Genomic DNA, 21,862 nt, shown 5'->3' with positions numbered 1-21,862 from the left:
GTGGGCATTCGAAAGACATGCGTAAATGGGAGTGCCTTTGTTGAAGGTTGGACATCGAGCTGGCACCTCGGCATTCGTGAAAATCTACTGCCAATCATTAGCGGACCGGAGTTCCTCTCTGGTGATCCCTAACCGGGAAAAGCCGAAAGACAAAACAAACAAAAAAAAATTTCTAAAGTTGTTGCGTAGCCTAATGATTCCATCAAGTCTTTGAATCAAAACTTTAAGGCCATTTCATTTGCTAGTTGATTTTTCAGTCACCATTATCTGTAACATCTTTTTCACCTTTTCTTGAACTGTTTTCTTTTGGAATTCAGGGATCCTGTAGGTTTGCAGGCTAATCTTTCCCCAAGTTGGTTTCTGTGTGATGTTCAATTAAATTGTTTCTACCTGGGCTTTCGGGAGGGGGAGGGTACTTTGAGTAAAAACTCCTGCACCTCTTGGCTGTGGTGGTTTGACAGGATAAAAGCAACGCCCTCCCTGCCCACCTTAGCAATACATGCTAACGCTAACCCTACACATTAACCTTAAAAAAAAAAATCCCTTTCTGTAACAGTACCACTATTAAGAAAAAATTAGAGGCTAGTGTTGGGGTTTTGAAGTTCATTTTTAAGGGTTTTCAATATTTTGTATATTTGCATTATTATTTTGTCTTTGGCATTTAAGTTTGATTTATAATGTAATCATATATGTATAGATGCATGCACATACACACACATACCTCTACTTATCTATGTATTTCTTTTACAATTAGAGAACCGCACCCAAAAACTGAAAAAAAAAACATGTTTCTCAGTAAATCTTGGACATTTCTGCATTGGTAATGCCTTTGTGTCAAAGTAAATGGGTTACTGTTCTTTTCTAATTTTATACCCCAGAATGATCTGAAGGAGGATGATGCCATGGTTAGCATTATTTTGTTTTACAGTTGCTTTGCCTTCTTTGTCATGTTAGACCGAAATCCTTTACTGTAGTTTTCTCTCTCATTAGTTGACAGCATTGCTCTGTTTACTTTTCACTCCACATCAGTCCGCATTTTTAATTACATTGCTTCCTTTGATTTTCATTAGTGGCTATCTCTGTTGCATTTTAACAATGTTGGAATGACAGGCTTGAAAATGTAGCTAAGTTAATTGCTCTTTTCAAAGTAACAACTGTAGTTCAGTGTTAAAGTGCGAGAGAAATCTGACCCCTGTGATTAATAGGTGTTACTTGGGATGAAATGGTTTGTGTTACGTTCACAGTTTTAAATAAGTTTACCTCCATAAGGTCAGGAGTTGTTTGTGCAATCGTGTATAAGATCGACAGTAATCGAATAACGGAACGTGTTAGCAGCAGAATGGCGAAAATGAATAGGTGGAATCCCGGATTCGAACATCATGTTATCTGTGCGAGTGGCACAGTGCATTTGCACTTAAGCAATTCGAATATATGTGGTACGAGATTTTTTTTTTTTTTTTTTTGAAGTTGTACTTTTGGCCTTTTAGAAGTCGTAAAAAAACACGACCTTATGGAGGTAAACTTTTTAAATATTGTAGCTAGAATTAAATGAAGTCTTTGATATTAATCTTTCCCCAACTCCAGAAGAAACGTGCTCTTGCAGAAATTACAGTGTAGGAAAAATGCAAAATCATATACTGACAAAGCAAAAAGTTATAGTATCATATTTGCTTCCCATCTTTGTGGCACTGAGTTTTATTACACAAAGAAATTTGCATCAGAAAACTAAGCTTGAAAGCCTTGACTTTGTTCAGACGCCAGGCTACACTATTTTATCTGAGGTGTGATGCTGGCAATCTCTAACTGATAAACGACCTAACTTAATTATTGTGCCACTCTTAGTAGCTGTTGCGATGTGACAGATGCAGGAAGGAAAGGCAAACATAATTATTACATTTTTTTTATGTATGTGAAGTGTTTAGTTTTGGATTACAGGGAAGGAAAAACACTTTTTTTTGGAAAGAAAAACTTGACTTTTGGGCAGAGTTCTCCTTTAACTTGTGTGGCAGTTCTGTGCACCATCTTCCCTAGCCACGTCACATATAGAGTACCACACACGCATGCATACATGAAGACAAAGTTTCCAAATGTACACACATCTGGAAATGCCTACGCACATGCGAAAACAGAGGCGCACACACTTATGCATATATAATTAAACATACATTTAAGGCCATAACACTAAGGATGCATTATATTATACTGCATTTGGTTAATGGCAAAAGACAACAAGCCAAACATTTGTTTTCATTGTGTTGACACGATGCAGAAGTCACTACCAACTGCTTTCTCACTGATGCGGTCACAGTACATTGAGAGGGTAGGTCTCCTTTTACTGTAAACTGCTGATGTACATTGCCCACAGATGTTCATTTCCTCATGTCCTGTTGACGCAATTCACCAATCGTATCTGTGACTTAAGACTGAGCATCACCTTGTGTACACAGTACAGTGACCTATACATTTTGTCTTAATTGGTAAGTTGAATAAAATCTTTTAAAAGAAAACCTTTACAAAATAAAATGTTGCGGTTCATTGAAATAAGGCAGTTTAGTTGTATATTATTGGCATTTGTCAGCTGTCATTGAAATGCAAAGTAGAAATTTAGTTGATCGTTTTAATTTTGTAAGGGATTTCTCAATGAACTACCCTAGTTCAAGCCTGTTGGGCAGTCTTCAGAACATCTTTATTCAGTAACGTTATAGTAAGACAACAATGACTTAGAGTTGCCGTATCTTGCTAATTAGTTTCTTTCAGGGGCAGACTGACAGCATAAATGTAAAATAATAAGTTGGATTCCATAACATTGAGTGCAGCTTAAAATTCATGGCATGGTCACAAGGAGTGTTTTTTTTTTTTCAGAAGTATTTCTGGATTTGTAACCTTCCAAATTCCATGTTGTTGTGATTTCTTGTTTTAGCTGCAGTATCTTAAAGATTTTTCCACCTTGAATTAAATGTACAGTAGACTGCAGAGCCATTATTTAAAAGTTCGAAGCTGAAGTTTAGGAAGTCAAACAATTCATCAGGTTTGTAAGGACATACAGAACAGTTCACTAAGGTACCTTAAGCCACAAGAAAGGATATTTTTGTTATTCTTTCAAAAAGTACTAACAACTGCCGGAATTTGGTGAACAGAAAAGTTTCATATTCAAACAGTTAAAGCTCTAATTCAAATGTGCAAAATGAACTTTTCACGAAAATAGAGTTTGCATGCGTCTTTATGCATGCAAACACTTTAGTGTGAAAATAAAAGTTCTTTTTGCAACATTAAAATAGAGTTTTTAAAGTTAGCTTCTGAATAAGTCAAACCGAGCCATATTTACAGCATTAATATTAATGGATGGGCAGGAGTGCTTGCGTCTCTTAGGGTTCCAGCTCTAATTATTTTGGGTTAGTGAGAGTAAGTAATGGTGGATTAGTTTTTTTAATTGCCAGACTGTTAAATTGACAGTTTGGCATTGCATAACTAATTCACCATTACTTCCCCAAGTATGCAGATGTTCTTTGTGTTTCACTGTTGCAGTCCTTACATTTGGATTATCTGCCTGCAGGTAGCCCTCAGTCAGCCTGAATACCAGAGACTTAGTATTTCTGCGTCTGTTGCTGTCGCTCCAGGACTGCCAGGGGTATAAAAACAGGCAACTGACGCCATTACTTCAGTCCTTCTTGCCGAGGAGCCTAAAGCAGAAGCAGTTCGCATGAGTGCCGGTCGGCCGCTACCTGAGTTTTCGTTTCCAAATTGAATTATTCTGAAGTCTTCTAAAGCTAAGTACCCTGTTGGGGACCCTTTTTCATGCTCTAACTGTTGTCAGAAAAAGTTAACAATTTTCTTGCCTGTGGAAAGCAAATACCACACCGAGATTTCCATTCATACTGCGTCACCTGTTTGGGCCCAGACCACGGCGTACCTCTGTGCCTTGTTCAATGCCTGAACTATTTGTTGTCGGGCCCTTATTGTCGCTAAACACTTTTGTTCTCGATCTCCGTATTTCAAAATGGCTTCGGTAAGCCGTCTGACTACCGATCTTCCAAGAAAACGTAAGAATAAAGACAGAAGCACAGGTTCAACGTTGCCGACGACGCTTCCATTAAACTAGTCATCAGTTCGCCAGTACTCAGTGAGGTGCTTTTGCAGCCCCTGATGCCTGCTTCAGTGAATTCGCAAGCCTCTACCGAGACCGGTTCAGAGTCCGGTATGCCGCGAGACTCTTCTTCGACTACAGAACCTGCAGATGTCTCTACCTTGGATGGGTTCAGAGCCGCTGAGCAGGCACTGCCTTCTGAGGAAGTTCTCCGCACTACCAATGTTCGACTCAAACCAATGACTACTTTCGCGTCTTCAGTTCTGTCTAAAACTACAGAGTTTCTAAGGCCAAGAGTACGCGCTACGCCTAAAAAACTGATGACCAAATCTCATTCACCTGCTCCCTTTCCACAACATCAAATGCTTAAAATGTCAGAAGACCTTATTATGCTGATTAGGGGAAGTCAGCCTTCCCCTGCTAAGAGAAGGAGAGACTTGTCCCCAGCAGCTTCAACAGACCAGAAGTCCGACTCTGAGGTATCTGATTATGAAGACATGCCCTTATCTGCTTATGAGGATTCAAATGCAGAGGAATGCATTCCCTCGGCTTGTCGTCCAGGATTTTTCTTTTGGTGAGACAGACTTTACATACTTTAAGAGAGCATTTCCCCTGGGAATGCCAAGACTATCCTCAGTCCAAAAAGAGACTCAGAGAATTTCTAGATTTGCCACAACATAGGCCTTTAGCAATACCACCAGTCCTGGATGTTGTGGAATCCAGTTTAACTCCTGATACTTTACCCCCTGCTCCTAAGAAACCAGACAGGTACTACAGAGTACCTGACTCAAATTCCTTTTCAAAAATCCTACTGCTGACCCAGAGGTCATCTCATAGAGGCCTTAAGGTATCAAAGCAACTACAGCTAAGAATCCTACCCCTTCGGACAGAAATTCCAGAGCTTTGGACAGGTGGGGTAAGAAAGTATATACCTCTGCAACTCTCGCCATTAGGGCTCTAAATTCAGTTTCACATGCTGAAATACCAACAACATATGGAACTTGAGCAAAAAAATAGCTACCTTTACAGACTGTGCAGAAAATAAAGAATTGCATGAGCTTATGTATTCTGCAAGCCAAGTCAGCAAGCATACATTGCAGTGTGGCTTTGGCACCCTAGAAGTATCTTGCAAGGCAGCAGTCACTGGTTCTGTACTGAGAAGGCATGCTTGGCTTAAGGAGCAGACCTTGCTAGAACATGTCAAATCAAAGTTATTAGACACTCCTTTGAACAAGGACAATCTGTTTGGCACCAAAGCAGAAGAGGTTCTTAAAAAGATGGAAGAAAAAGCTAAATCTATGCAAAAAGTCAAAGAATTCTTGCAAGTACAGCCTCCAAGATTCAGTAGGCATTGCCCCTCGAAACATTGGTCCTTTCCAGTCCCTTCAAGGCCATCTCAAACTAGACCCAGGGGAAGCAGACCCCCCCCCCCCCCAGACTACAGTCTCAGGGTATGCAGAGATCTAAGCAATGGAGTGCCTCCATCTGTAAAACAGTGTGTGCTAAACCACCCCCTTATGGAAGGAATTCCCAATGACTTAACTCCACTCCCCACCTCTGCCCAATTGCATGTGCCCCTAGGAGCAAAATTTGCCCTTCATGCAAAAAACTGGATTTCCATCACAGAGGAACGATGGGTCCTCAACATTGTATCCCGGGGGTACAAATTTTATTTCCATTCACTGCCAACCCCAAAAGGGATCCCAGACCTTCCTCCAAACCAGTGGGCTGAGGCACAAAACCAATTTCAGTCCCTGCTTGTCTGTAAGGACAATTCAGCCTGTTCCTGCGGACCAGATAGGTCAAGGATTGTATTCCAGACTTTTCCTGGTACCCAGAAAAAGAGGGCACTTGGTGCCTAATCCTAGATCTTTCAATTCTCAACACCTTCCTGGTGGTACCAAAATTCAAAATGCTCACCCTGCAGCAGCTTCTGCCTATGCTAGCCAAAGATGCCCGGTTAGTCACCCTAGACTTAAAAGAAGCTTGTCTGCACATCCCTGTAAGGGAGTCATGCAGGAAATATCTATGCTTCAGGGCAGGATCTATGCATTATCGGTTCTCTGCACTTCCCTTTGGCTTATCCACTGCACCCAGCGTATTCACAAAACGGCTGGCTCCAGCCATTGCTTACTGCAGACAGAGAAATATTAAAATTTACCCATACTTGGAAGACTGCCTGATTCAGGCAGACAGTCAGGAAATGCTGTTGCAGCACCTGCCATTTGCAAAAAAAACTTCTAACCTCCCTGGGGTACACCATCAACGAAAAGACGTCAAAACTAGTCCCCAGTCAAAAGATTGTATTCCTGGGAGCAAGCTTGGACACAGCATCCCAGATGGCATTCCTCATTCCAGAAAAACAAGCCTATCTGACAGACTTGTACTCAAATGGCCACCAGAACCCAACTATCTGGAAGGAAAATCCTGCAGGCCCTACGGTTCATGGCCTTGTGCATCTTACTAATTCCATATGCCAGACTGCATATGAGGAAACTTCAGTGGCACTTAAGTCTTTGGTGCCAACACTCTCAGGACCTGGAAACCGTCATTCCTATAATAATACCCTGTCTAAGGACAGAGTTTCTTTAGTGGGCAGCAGCATGCAGCCACAACAAGGGACTGCCCTTTACTCAACCCCACGTTGCCCAGACCGTAACCATAGACGCATCAAAGTATGCCTGGGGGGCACACATGGACGGCAAGTCCATTCAGGACCACTGGAGCACAAGTCAAATTCATCTGCACATCAACCAAAAAGAGATGCTAGCTGTGGAGCACGCTCTGACAGCTTTCAGATCCCTAGTCTCACCAGGACACCTGTTAATAAAAACAGACACCACCACAGTTATTTGGTACATCAACAAGCAGGGGGGAACCTGCTCTTACCCACTCTGCAGGCTAGCCATGGCTCTGTGGAACACTGCTTTGGACATGCAGGTCCATCTGCAAACTCAATTCCTGCCAGGCAAACAAAACTCACTGACAGACTTAAGCAGAAATCTCCTAGACCCACACGAGTGGCAACTATAGCCCAGCACCTTCAGCCTCATTCAGAAATGGGGGACCCCAGAGGTGGATGTCTTTGCCTCCCCCTGCAGTCACCAGCTCAGCAAATTCTGCACCGGGACACCTCACAGCAGGGCCTGGAAAGTGGGTGCCCTATCCTTCCAGTGGGTAAATCTGTCAATCTGTGCCTGCCCCCTTCTCTCAAGATAAGACAGGACAGACCAAGATTGCCCCGGACTGGCCATGCCAGCACTTGTGCCCACTCCTGCACAGCCTGTCACCAGTGCCACCCTGGCACCTACACCAGAACCCAACCCTGCTCTTTCAGCGGGGAGGGACAAATCTTGCAGCCTGGCTTATTCCTTGAACTCATCCCCCAGTAACCACCCTAAGCAAGCAAGTGCTGGACGTCATTCTTTAAGCCAGAAGACCCAGTACAAGGAAATCCTATGCTGATAAGTGGAAAAGGTACTGCCCCTGGATTCATTCTGAAGGAGAGGACAGAACTCTGCCCTCCCTGCCTCTGATCCTGGATTACTTAGCAGATGTACTCCACAGAGGCCTATCCTTCTCCTCCATTAAGATCCATGCCCCTGCCATTTCGGCTCATTACAACACTGAGCCACCTCTCTTCTCTCACCCTCTTATCAGACAGTTCCTGAGAGGGGCAAACAACTTAAGGCTACCTAGGAGAGCACCCACCCTTGCTTGGGACTTTAACTTTGTACTGGAAAAGCTCACGCTACCCCCCTTTGAGCCTGCAGCATCAGCAGAGTTAAAATTCCTCTCTTGGAAAACAGCCTTGCTTCTGGCCATCACTTCAGCTAGAAGAGTGCCTGAGCTACAAGCACTTATGGCTGTGGAACCCTTCATTATTTTCCATGCTGACAGGGTTTCCCCTCAGGACTAACCCTGCCTTTATGCCTAAAGTGGTGTCCAATGTGGCTCTCAACCAATTTATCCATTTGCCAACTTTCTTCCCTAATCCTCAAAATAAAGGGGAAAGGCTCCTGCATTTCTTGGACGTGCACAGACAGCTCAGATTCTACCTTGATAGGACTAAGACCTTCAGGAAATCTGACCAGTTGCTAGTCAGCTTTGCACCAGGGGCAGAGGGCAAGGCCATTTTCAAAGCAAACCATTTCCAAATGGATAGCACACTGCATTCATTTCTGCTACAAACCACCATGGGAAACCAACCCCGCAGGGGGTCTGAACACACTCCCCTAGGGCAACTTCCACCTCTACAGCATTCCTCAGGGGAGTCCCTACTAGGGACATCCTGCAAACTGCTACCTGGAGTTACATACACACCTTCACCAAACATTACCACCTGCCTATCTTTTCCAAATCCAGGGCGTGTTTTGCAACAGCAGTCCTGCAAGGCATACTAGCCAGCCCCAACTCTTCTTGACTGCCTCCACCCTTCCTCAGCTTTGGGAATCTACCCAAGTGTGATGACTGCAACAGTGAAACATGAAGAACATATGTTCGAGTGTATTCACTATTGCAGTCCTGGTTTCCCTCCCTCCAGCCCCCTTGTCTCTCTCCTCTCTGTCTATTACTCACACCCTTCAGGGGTACTGGTATTGGTATTTACTTTTTACTGGTGGTGTTTCCCCACCATACCTTAGCTCCCTATTTGGGGGCCTTTTGACATTTGGGGTAAGAAAAACTGACGTAATTTCATCACCTGCCTGATTTTATACCCCTGATGTTGGTCCTGGAGCGACAGGAACCGATGCACGAATACAAAGTCTCTGGTATTTGGGCCGACTGAGGGCTACCTGCAAGCAGATAACCCAAGTGTGATGATTACAACAGTGAATACACTCAAACATCTACATTTATGGTAAGTGTACACAACTGTACTTTATATGTATGTGATGGATTAGTTTCATGAATCAGATGGGGGAGGGGGAATCAAAGGTGTGGCTATAACAGAAATTTTTGTATAAGTTTTGCAAATGTGTGATTGTGCAGTGCAATTGAGTGGGGGGTAGTGGCTAGAATACACATATGTATACATAGCCAGAGACTGTGCTTTTACGACTGAATTGACTTACTAAGACCACCACCCTTCAGCAGAAAATGCACAACAAAAATGAAAGACTTAAACACTATGGAAAGAGTGTGAAAGGAAAGGAGCATACGTTACATTTTGTGTTCTTTTCTTAACAGTGGAGGCTGAATCTTTATTGATGTGTATGCCAGGCTGGCTGCCCACAGGTGAGAGCAGGGATGTTCCCAAAGAACACTGTTAGCAGTTTAGTCTCAAACTAAAAAGAAAAACGCTAGAAGTGGGACAGTAGATAACCATAAGTGCCAAGTGCTGTATATGATACAGGGACAGTTTGCAAACATTTTGTATGCCAATCATATGTAAGCAAATTACTACATTTCTGTATATAACTTTTATGTTTTGTCTTTTCTAGAACAAATAAGGATATCTCCACAGAAGATGAGAAAGAAACATGGACTGGAGAGGAATCACTCTTTTTCATAAACAAACGTATGTTATAAAGTTTCTGCCTGTTTGTTGTCTAATATAAAAATCTGTATAGAGCTCTCTTCCTAACATTGAAGTTTTTTTCTTTTTTTTCTTTCTGGATTAAATTTCGTTAAGCTAGTTCACTTAACTTAAAGTTGTTCAGCTTTGAATAGAGTAGTCTTGCTCCTTTGTCTGTCTTGAAGGTACTTAACTGTCAGAAAAAGCAGATATTCTGGAACCTCTTAGCTAAAGGTAGGTCTTATACAAAAATAAATGACAGAAAAGAAATAAGACCAACCAAAAGGGCAGTAGCAAGAATAACAAACTTTAATATACTGTAAGCCTTTTTGTGGGGTTACCACTTCAGACCATACAAAGATTAAAATATCCAATAAGTATTAAAAACACTTGACAATTAACTGTAAACCAGTCCCCTAAGGCTTGTTATCGCTGCGGAAGTGCTTTTGCAAGCCACCTTCTGCAACTTGGGTTGTGGCACAGGCCTCTGTTGAGATTCTTACAGAGTCCAACATGTTGTTGGGTCCCTCAGCTTCTACACAGGCCTTGGCTTTCAGTTCGTTGGTTAGGTCCAGAGTTGCTGAGCAGACCTCTGCTTCCAACGAGTAATCTTGTACTGCCAGCGTTCCTTCAAGGCTTCTGCTTGCATTGGTTCTGCCTTACAAAGAGATGCATCAGGATAGCGGACGTACCTAGGCTAACGCTACTTCTGAGAAGGGGTCTGCCTCAGGTCATATGCGTAGGCCTGCTGGCTCCCACTCAGCAGGTTGTCAGCAAGACCTGGTCAGGTTAACTGAAAACCTTATCTCCTTAATCAGAGCTAGACAACCCCCTTTGGAGTCTTCCCCAGGGAAAAGGAAGAGGGATCCCACCCCTGAACTTTTCTCTGAACCTCCTAATTCATATGAGGATTCTGACCAGGAAGGGTCTGTCTTTGAGGATGGACCCTTCCTTACTACTTTTGAAGATTCGGATTGAGGAGAATCTGCCTTCTGCTTCACCTCCTAAAGACATCACTTTTGGAGAAACAGTCCATGCCATGAAGGAACATTTCCAATGGCTGGCATGGTAATGCTCACAATCTAAAAAGAGGTTTAGGGAGCTCCTAGAACTCCCAGAACATGAACCCTTTAGCTCTTCCTCCTGTATTCGAGGTGGTAGAGGATATTCCCTAAACCCAGACTCTCTTCCTCCAGCCCCTCGAGCACCAGACAGGTTTTGCAAGGTGCTGGACTTACATAAATACTTTTTCAAAAACCTTGTGCTGACCCAGAGATTGCCACTCCTGGTCCTAAGGGAGCAAAAGTCAGCTCTTCCAAGAACTATTTACCTGCTGACAAGGAAGGCAGGCCCCTTGATAAGGTTGGTAAAAGTGTGCACTTCCATTACTCTAGCCATGAGGACCCTTAACTGCCAGTTTCACATGATAAAATACCAACAATGTATTTTAAATTAAATGAAACAAAAGATTTCCTTCCTAGAAGGTAAGATCATTTCTAAGGAGGAGTTGGAGCTTTATCATTCCAGCTCCCAGGTGGCTAGACACACTCTATGTTGTGGCTCTGATGCTATGGAGGCCTCTAGCTGAGTTGCTGTGTCTGACTCAAACATTAGAAGGCATGTTTGGCTTGGGGAACGGATGCTACCACAGACCATGGCAAATCCAAACCACTAGATTCACCCCTGGGCAAGAGCTTCCGTTTGGGCCAAAGGTTGAGGCTGTGCTAAAAAAGATGGAAGATAAAGCAAAATTTATGCCAACTTTCAAGGACTTCCTCCAAGTTCAGGCTCTAAGGTTTAGTAGGAATTTTCCCAGTAAACACTTGTCCTTTCCCCTCTCAATCAGAAGGTGGCCAGACAAAGCCTTGGAGGGAAAGGCCTCAAAGGCAGCAACAATCACAAAGGCCCAGGCTGTGGTCCTCAGGAACCCCCAGGCAGGGGAGTTCTAGGCCACAGGCCCCTGGCAGAGAACATCTTTCTTTCCCCTACCCACCCCCCTCCAGAAAAGATGGGAGGAAGGCTATCCCTTTTCAAAGAAAACTGGTCCCTCATCACTTCAGACAAGTGAGTTCTGAAGGTTATCGCAGGTGGTTACAAGCTCTTTCAATGAGCCATTAAGATACTCAGGTTACCCAGATGTTTCACAAAACCAAAGAAAAGAGGCCCTTTCTCAGATTCATAACCTATGCTTACAGGGCTCAGTGGAACCAATACCAGATCAAGTAAGGAAAGGGTTCTACTCCAGGCAGTTCCTGATTCCCAGAAAGGAAGGCTGTTGGCACCCTATCTTAGACCTGTCCCCCCTCAGTCAGTCACTGCTGGTACCAGCATTCAAAATGTTGACTCCTCAAAAACAACTTCTCATGATAGTCTGTTAGGCCTTTATGGTTACCTTCGACCTAAAAGATGCTTAATTGCGCATTCCTGTAGATGAATCTTGCAAAAGTTTTCTTCACTTCAGAGCAGGTACCAGTCACTTTCAGATGTTCATTGTGTTTCACTGTTGCAGTCATTACGCTTGGGTTATCCTGCTGGCAGGCTACCCGCAGTCGGCCTGAATTCCAAAGTCCTGGTCTGACGTCGGTTGCTGTCGCCTCTTCCCTGACGTCAGTGTGCCTGGGGTATAAAAGATGCAGCCGACGCCATTTTCTTCAGTCTTTCTTGCCGCGCGGTGCCCGAAGCAAAAGAAGTCGGCCAACTCCTGATATTTTCAAATCCGAATTTCAGAACCGAAGTCTTCATTAAAGCGAAGTACCCCGTTGGGGAAACTTTTTTCTTGCTCCAGACCAATGTCAGAAAAAGTTAACAATTGTATTTCTTGTGGGAAGCAAATACCTCATAAGGATTTTCACTCTTACTCTATTCCTTGCCTAGGCCCTGACCACAATGTTGCTAGCTGTCGGTTTTGTGCTAGATTTAACCAACGCACTATTAAGCGTCTGTTCGATTTTGCATTTCATTACTTTGGCCTAAGGTTTAATTATATAATGCCATCAGAACAGCCGATGACCGGAGTTTACAAACAACGCAAGGAAAAGGATAGGCATCTGAGGTCCAAAACTGACGAGGCCTCTGCTAGACTAGTCACCGGTTCTCAGTGAGGCGCTTTCACAATCCCTGGCGCCTGCTACCTCAGAGTCACAGGCCGCTTCTGACTCCCACGTGGAGCCGACTGGGCCTTTGGATACTCAAGGTATTGGTCACTCTGAAATCATTCCCTCAGATGGGTCCAGAGCCGCTGAGCAGGCATCGGCTTCTGAGGGTGTCTTCAGACCTACACAGTTATATGTTAAACCATCTTCAGCTTCAAAGACTAAAGCAGCTCTAAAGACAAAGAAACAAGTACAGCATTCTCCTACTCAGACTTCCATGCCTAAAAAACAGATGCCTAAAATGGCCGAAGACCTAATTACTTTGATCAGGGGTTCCCATCTCCCCCCTCCTGATAAGAGGCCTAGGCAAGAGGCAGAATATGATTCTTCTGATCAGGTTTCTATTTCCTCTGATTCCTCTTCTGAACAGGATTATTCTATTCCTCCCTATGAGGATTCTGATGCTGAAGAGTCCATTCCCTTCAGCCTCTCCTCCTGAGGATTATTCTTTTGGGGAAACACTGCATACCATGAGGGAGCATTTCCACTGGGAGAGCCAGGATTACTCAGAATCTAAGAAAAGGCTCAGAGACTTTCTGCTACTACCTCAACACAGACCCCTTGCTATTCCACCTGTTCTAGACATTGTAGATGATGTATTTTCAGAGTCTGGCCTGTCCCCTGACTCTTTACCTCCTGCACCTGCTAAGCCTGACAGATACTACAGGGTCCCAGATTCTCATAAATTCCTATATAAAAACCCCGCTGCTGACCCAGAAACTATATCTCAGGGTCCCAAAGGGGTCAAAGCTTCCACTTCAAAAACCCCTGTCCCCTCTGATAGGGATTCTAGGGCACTGGACAGATGGAGGAAAAAAGTTTACACTTCTGCTACCTTGGCTGTAAGGGCTTTAAATTCTCAGTTTCATATGCTTAAATATCAGCAATACTTAATGTCACGGCTTAAACAGAAAATGTTGACAAATTCTGAATGTTCAGAGAACAAGGAAATGCAGGATTTATTGCATGCAACTTAACAGGTGGGAAAGCATACTTTGCAATGTGGTTATGATTCACTGGAGGCCTCTTGCAGGGCCACTGTTAGAGGTTCTGTTATTAGAAGGTATGCTTGGTTAAAGGAACAGAATCTACCTGATCATGTTAAAGCAAAATTATTAGATGCTCCATTACAGCATGATACTTTGTTTGGTGCTAAAGCAGAAGAGGTGTTGAAGAAAATGGAGGATAAAGCGAAATCCATGCAAGACAGTTAAGGATTTTTTTACAGGTACAGCCACCCAGATTTAGCAGGAACTGGCCTTCCAAAAATTGGTCCTTTCCAGTGTCAGACAGGCCGCAAAGAGGCAGATACAGATGTCCCAGAGGCAGATCTCAGCCCCAAGGCTCATACAGGCCTAAACAATGGGGTGCTCCTACCACCAAAAGTGGAGAAGACAAATCACAACCTTACAGGAAACAGTCCCAATGACTTTCCTCTGCCAGATCCAAGCACTTTGCTTTTGGCACCCCCCCCCTTAGGGGAAAAACTAGCACTTTTTTCACCATATTGGCAAATGATTACCCAAGACAAATGGGTCTTGAACATAGTGTCCCAGGGCTACAGGTTCCATTTTCACACCCTACCAAGGGCAAAAGGTACACCAGACCTGCCGCACAATCAATGGGCAGAGGCACAAAAGCAAATTACAGCCCTCATGGACATGAGGGACGTTCAGCAAGTACCACAACAAGAGCAGGGGCAAGGATTTTACTCAAGACTTTTCTTGGTGCCCAGAAAGGACAAAACCTGGAGACCAATACTGGACCTGTCTATACTAAACACATTTCTGGAGGTTCCAAAATTGAAGATGTTGACTACAGCAGCTACTGCCCATGCTGGGCAAGAAGGCTTGGCTCGTAACTTTGGACCTAAAAGAGGCATACCTGCATGTCCCAATCAGACAATCTTGCAGAAGATACCTCAGGTTCATAGCTGGCTCAATGCACTACCAATTCTCTGCACTGCCCTTTGGCTTATCTACTGCGCCCAGGGTCTTCACAAAATGCTTGGCACCAGTAATTGCGTTTTGCAGACAAAGAAGAATTCAAATATATCCCTACTTGGACGACTGCCTTATTCAAGCAGAGAACAAAGACATTCTTCTAAAGCATCTGGCGTTTTTAAAAATATTACTAATTTGCCTAGGGTACACAGTAAACGAAAATAAATCAAAACTAGTACCCTCACAAGAGATAATATTCCTGGGTGCAAGCTTAAATACAACTGCCCAGATGGTTATCTCACGCCAGACAAACAAAGGCAACTGACTTCTTACTTCAAAAAGTTGGCAACAAAGACCCAGTTATCTGCAAGGAAAACCCTGCAGGTCTTGGGTTTCATGGCATCCTGCATTCTACTAATTCCATATGCTAGATTGCATATGAGGAAACTACAATGATACCTAAAAAGTGTTTGGACTCAGCATTGCCACAGCCTGGAGACAGTAATTACCCTTATTCCCTGCCTGCAACAGGAGTTTCGATGGTGGGCACAGGGCTGTCACCACAACAAGGGTCTGCCATTCACTTTACCCACAGCCAGACAGACACTGACAACGGATGCATCAGATTATGCCTGGGGGCGCATATGGCAGGAAAATGTATTCAAGACACATGGCCTGCAAGCCGGATGCATCTTCATATCAATCAAAAAGAGATGCTAGCTGTTCAGAATGCCCTGACAGCTTTCAAGGATCTGCTTTATCCAGGACAGCTACTGATAAAGACGGACAATACTACGGTCATGTGGTACATAAGCAGGGAGGCACACATTCCTACCCCCTTTGCAGACAAGCAATGACCTTGTGGGGCACAGCATTGACTTATCAAGTTCACCTGCAAGCACAATTCCTGCCAGGGAAAACAAATACTCTGGCAGGCGAACTAAGCAGAAACCTCATGGATCCCCACGAGTGGAAACTGGATCCACAAGTCTTCAGCATGATAACAAGGAAATGGGGATGCCCAGACATAGATCTATTTGCCTCCCCTCACAACTGCCAGTTACAGAGATTTTGCACAAGGATTCATCACAAACAAGCATGGAGAGTGGACGCCCTATCCTTCAGTTGGAAAAACCTAACAGTATATGCCTTTCCTCCACTGCCTCTCCTTCCCAAGGTACTCCTAAAGGTCAGACAAGAGAAGCCAAAAATTATACTGATTGCACCAGACTGGTCAAGCCAGCACTGGTACCCAATCCTAAAGAGCTTGCCTCAAGGTCCAGCATGGATATTACCTCAAACTTCCCACTTGCTGACCCAACAAAACAATCAGATCCTGCACAGTCAACTCAGGACCTTAAATCTGGCAACATGGCGGATAATGTAGCCATTCAGAACACTCCTCTTTCAAAAGCTTTTATGGATGTTATCTTGGAGGCCAGGAGGCCCAGTACCAGAAAATCTTATGCAGAAAAATGGAAGAGATTCTGTGCTTGGAACCAGGAACAAGGCATTGACACGTATGTACCAAATATTCCTCCGATTTTACAATACCTGACTGAGATGCTGGACAAAGGCCTTTCCTTTTCATCAATTAAGATTCATGCCTCTGCCATTTCGGCCCATTACAATACGGAACCACTGATCTTTTCTCATCCTTTAATAAGGCAGTACCTCAGAGGGACCAAAAACATCAAGCCTCCAAGGAGAGAACCAATTCCGGCATGGGACCTCAATTATGTCTTGGAAAAACTCACACTGCCTCCCTTTGAGCCAGCCTCAACAGCTGAAATACAATTCTTCTCCTGGAAAACAGCTCTGCTCCTAGCAATAAACTCTGCAAGATGAGTCTTTGAGTTACAAGCACTCATGGCTGTGGAACCTTTTATCATTTTCCATCCAGACAGGGTTTCTCTGGGGACAAACCAACTCTTATGCCTAAGGTGGTGTCCAGTGTGGCCCTCAAACAAACCATTAATTGCCTACCTTTTTATCCAATCCCACAGAACAAGGGTGAGAAAATTCTGCATTCTTTGGACATACACAGGCAGCTACGCTTCTACTTGGACAGAACTAAAGCTTTCAGAAAGACTGAGCAACTTTGTGTCATATGCTGCAGGATCACAAGGAAAGGCTGTCTCAAAACAGACTATTTCTAAATGGATAGGTCATTGCATCTGTTTCTGTTATTCTCAGCATGGCAAATCAGTGCCTAAGGGCATTAGGCCTCATTCTACCAGAGCCGCAGCCTTCCTCAGAGGAGAACCAACCAAAGACATCTTAGAGGCTGCAACCTGGAGTTCAGTGCACACTTTTACAAAGCACTACCACTTACCACTTTACTCTAAATCCAGAGCAGGCTTTGCCACTGCAGTGCTGCAGGGCCTCATAGCCCCTCCTAATCCTATTTAGCCCAGCCACACTTTCTCAGCTTTGGGATTCAACCCAAGAGTAATGACTGCAACAGTGAAACATGATGAACATAGTACAGTTGTGTACCTACCATAAATGTAGATGTTAGAGTGTATTCACAGTTGCAGTCCAGGTTACCCTCCCTCCGTCCCCCTTTCTTTTGCTGGGGTTTATCTGTACTTCTCTATTCTATACAACCTATGTGGTGTATTTGCTTGTAGATGAAGGAAATGTTTCTTTACTGCATGTATGTTTATTTGCATAATATTTTTAGCCTACCCTTTTGGGGGCACCTGACATGTGGGGCAAGAAAAACTGAAGAAAATGGCGTCTGCTGCATCTTTTATACCCCTGGCGCACTGACGTCCGGGAAGAGGTGACAGCAACCAACACCGGACCAGGACTTTGGAATTCAGGTCGACTGCGGGTAGCCTGCCAGCAGGCTAACCCAAGAGTAATGACTGCAACAGTGAATACACTCGAACATCTACATTTATGGTAGGTACACAACTGTACTTTCTCTGCACTGCCCTTTGGCTTGTCTACTGTTCCCTGGGCCATCACAGAGTGTTTAGCCCCTGTGATCACCTTCTACACAACAGGATGAATCCAAATTTACCCCTGTCTGGATGACTGCCTCATTCAAGCCACAAGTCAGTCAAAGCTCTTCAAGGATCTGACCTTCACTTAGACCCTCCTCACCCCTTCATGGTTCAACATAAATCTTTGCAAATTCAACACATACCCATCCACCAGGATAGTTTTCCTGGGGATCTCTTCTGGACTCCTCCCTTCAAAAGGCCTTCCTCCCTCTAGAAAAGGTCTCCTCCTTGACTCAGTGCTTCCAAAACATTATGCAGAGACAATGCCTCTCAGCCAGGGAATTCCTCGGAGCATTAGGCTACATGACATCTTGTATCGTCATGATCCCTGTGGCCAGACTACACATGAGGAAGCTTCAGTGATACCTCAAAAATCTGTGGTGCCAACACTCAGTCCCTGGAGACAGAAATTCCACTGATCCCGTTCCTCAAGGAGGAATTTGCATGGTGGATGTGGGCATGTGCCCAGAACCTGGGTCTCCCCTTCGGGTTCGTGCCACAGGGCCATACTTTAGCCACAGGTACTTCAGAGGCAGTCTGGGGAGCTCATTTCTAACACCTTCAATCCCAGGGCAAATGGGAAGATCAGTTTACACTTAAGCACATAAACTGGAAAGAACTGATGACAGTGTAAAAGGGCCTAGTGCCTTTCAAAGATCAGTCGAAATCAGGGGTCCTGCTTGTTAAAACAGACAATACCACATAAATGGGTACGTAAATAAATGAGGGGGCACCCACTCTTACCCTCTTTGTTGACTAGTGATGCAGATCTGGGAGACTGCTCAGTCTCTGGTGTTGCACCTCATGGCACAGTACCTCCCAGGGACTCAAAACACACTAGCAGATCATCTCAGCAGGAACTTGATGGATCCCAGTGAATGGCATCTGCATCAGGAATCATTTCTCTGCATTGTCCAGAAATTGGGATCCCCACAGATAGAGCTCTCTGCCACCAACGAAAATGCTCAACTGAAAACATTCTGTTCCAGTAGCAAACTACCCACAGTGTGAAAGTCAGATGCTTTCTCTTTTCTTTGGAGCCATCTGTTTCTTTATGCATTTCCTGCCATGCCTCATCTTCCAAGGGCCCTCCAAAAAATCAGGGAAGAAGGCTTGAAGGTCATCCAGATAGCCCCAGACTGGTCCAAGCAGCCACAGGCATTCTCTGCTATTGAGTTTAACCAGTGAAAAACCATGTCAGTTATTTCAGAGAGTGGGCCTCAGACCTATATATTCTAAAACTGTCCGCCTGGATAATTCCACAAAATATTACTCTGAACACACCCTAAGCAGACAAATTCAAGAAATTCTCAAAGACCATAGCAAGGCCTAGTAGTAGGAAATCATACTCAGCCAAGTGGAAAAGATTCTCCATTTGATGTCAGCAGCAAGGTTTCAGTCCTAAATCAGCCAATATCGATGCCATTTTAGTTGACACTACCCCCCCCCCCCCGAACCAGCAGCTTCTGCTGATTTAAAATTCTTAACCTGGAAGACTGTCCATTTACTGGCTATTACCTAAGCTAGAACAGTCTGTGAGCTAAAAGCTGTCGTGGCAGTAGAACCATTTCTCTCATTCTACCCAGACACAGTATCACTCAGGATTAATCCATCCTTTATGCCCAAGGTGGTCACAGACACATCCTTGAATCAAGCCATACACTTCCCCAAGCCTCAGAACAGGGGGGAAAGAATCATTCACTCCTTGGATGTTCACAGACAGCTTCACTACTATCTTGATAGAAATAATCCTTAAGGAAATGAGACCAACTCTTTGGTTTCCCTTCAGAGCCAATGGCAAAGGACAGTCTCCAAATAGATCATCTCCAAGTGGATCTCCCATTGTATTTCCTTTTGTTACAGCTATCATGGCAAAAAGCCCTTTAAAACTGTAAGGACTCATTCTGCTAGGCCCACTTCTATCTCTGCTGCCTACCTGAAAGGAGTAACCACCAAAGACATTTTGGAAGCTGCTGCCTGGTCATCTGTACATACGTTTACCAAGCACTACCACTTATCTGCCTTCTCCAAGTCTAGACAAGGATTTGTCACTGCCAACTTGCAGGGCATCCTGTCTTTTCCATAATTATCCTCCCACCCTCATCTGAACTTTAGGAATCATCCCACAAGTCAGGACTACAGCAGTGACATGTAAAGACAGTTGCGCATACTTACCATAAATGTAGATGTTCAAGTGTATTCACTGTTGCAGTCTTCTTTCCCTCCCTCTTTCCCCCTTTTTGCCTATAGTAGTAACTTCTATTTTTTACACTAACCAGAGGACCCCCCCCCCCCCTTGGGTGTTTACCCTGCAGGCCCCTTTTTCTAATTTTGTCCCTTGCTTATGCTTCATCCTGGGGACTCCTACCTTCTAAGGGGCAAGAAAACAAACTGATGTTATGGTGGTTGGCTGGCACACTTTATATACCCAATTTTACTGGCATCAGGGTAGGGCATCTGCCAGCCTTAGGAGGAGGGAGATTTTTACTCTGGTGGTCGGTCTGACCAAGGGCTTCCAGAGCAGGATATCCCATAATTCAAGACTGCAACAGTGAATACATTCTAACTGTAAGTGTACACAACTGTATTTTCTGCTCATGTATAATTGTTGTATGCTATAAATGCTTTATCTCCCCCTACCACCCCTGCTTGTGGCTGTAATATAATGGTAATGTGAAATGCATACATTGTGCCTCACTTGCAATGTGTTATGCATATTGATCAGATATTCTCTTTTGCATCCGATTCAACAGTTGGATTATTGGGTTCACCTCCTGCATTTTTTCAAGAGCTTGTTTTTAGGCTTCTGACTCAATTCCTACCCATAATTCCTTCTGGTCCTCTGATTACCTCAGATCTCATTTGCCATTTGATTAGTCGAGATACATGATTTGAGGGCTGTGCATTGGTGTTTAGATAAATGGGTATTTTTTTAATTATATTTCACTATGGTTTCTCTTTATTGAACTTCTATTTTATAACCATCTCTTCAGAATTTTTTTTTAACCGTGTTCCGACCCCTTTTTCCTCCTTAAGGAGCTTGTTTCCTTTCCTGCTTTTCCTACTTATTAAAAAATTATGTTTTCTACTGTTTTTCTTTTCTGATATGATTACTGAATTTTTACTTAGCAGTGTTGTAGGATTAACAGTGTTTGCTTTGGTCTTTGTGGCGTTGATGTGTACATTTGTTTTCTCCTTTTGGGTAAATTATGTCTCACAAGGCCACCGGATTTAAAAAATGCCCAGCTTGTGAACACAAGATTCCACCCCAAGATCCTCACTCCCTGTGTGTTTATTTTCCGGTGGTGATGCATTTAAACGTTGCTTGTGAAGCTTGTTCCTCTTTTGGGATTGGGGCTTTATAAGGTTGAAGTGACAAGCTAACTGACCTTCTCGACCAAGTGGGAGGATCGAATCCCTCAACTTTTGAGACATCATCTCCCTCTTCAAAAAGTCAGGTAAATCAAAGGTTTCCATGTAAAAAGGGAAGGATAGGAAAAAAGTAAGAAGAGAGCAGGAAAAGGAAGTTGAAAATCCAGAAAAAGGTCACCTGACCTGTTATATACCAATCCAGTCCTGCTCCAAAGAGGCAAAAGCACTTGGATCCACCAGCTTTGATGGTTTGTCAGATCGTTCACAATCTCTACCTCTTCATTTCTCACTGGAGCTGACTAACTCGAGGCTCTGTTCACCTTTTTTTACAGGAGAAACATCAGCACTCATCTCAACTGCCACTGGTGGCTTTGTCTTTCAGATCGTCGAGTCTTATTAGAGGTTGATGTCAATAGGATGATGCAGTAGATTCTTTGGACACAAATCCCATCTGGTGGTCATCCCTGTGCCCTACCCCTTCTGTGGCTCTGGGCATGGTCCCTACTGCTGCATCATTGATATTTGCTTTTCCATCAAACTTTCATGTATAATGCCCACAGATCTGAGTTTCTCCCACAGAACACCCACATCTCTACCTGCAGCATTACCGACTTCGACTGCAGTTTCCCTCACTCTCTCGATTGCACCCTTGTTGGATTATAGTGAGTTTCAGAGCCAAAGCATTGGCTTAGGAGTCTGGGTCAACTCTAAAGTTTTAAGAGCCTTCATTTTCCCTCGGTGCTTAAACACTACAGCTCAATGCCATTGTCGGCCTCCGA

At 43.9% G+C, this 21,862-nt stretch overlaps 1 protein-coding gene across 2 annotated transcripts in view; it reads left to right on the top strand.

The window, feature by feature from the left end:
- Positions 1–21,862, top strand: part of TERF2 (telomeric repeat binding factor 2) — a 984,850-nt gene that overhangs the window by 745,412 nt on the left and 217,576 nt on the right. For both annotated transcript variants that reach the window (XM_044081913.1, XM_044081912.1), the window contains one exon: positions 9,529–9,605. In XM_044081913.1, the coding sequence (XP_043937848.1) occupies positions 9,529–9,605 (77 nt within the window). The remainder of the gene's footprint in view (positions 1–9,528; positions 9,606–21,862) is intronic.

This window comes from Protopterus annectens, chromosome 8.part1, assembly GCF_019279795.1.
Source record: "Protopterus annectens isolate FY-2018-M chromosome 8.part1, PAN1.0, whole genome shotgun sequence".
NCBI classification, from domain to species: Eukaryota; Metazoa; Chordata; order Ceratodontiformes; family Protopteridae; genus Protopterus; species Protopterus annectens.
The sequence above is the reverse complement of the archived record's forward strand: the minus strand, read 5'-3'. Positions and strand labels throughout refer to the sequence as shown.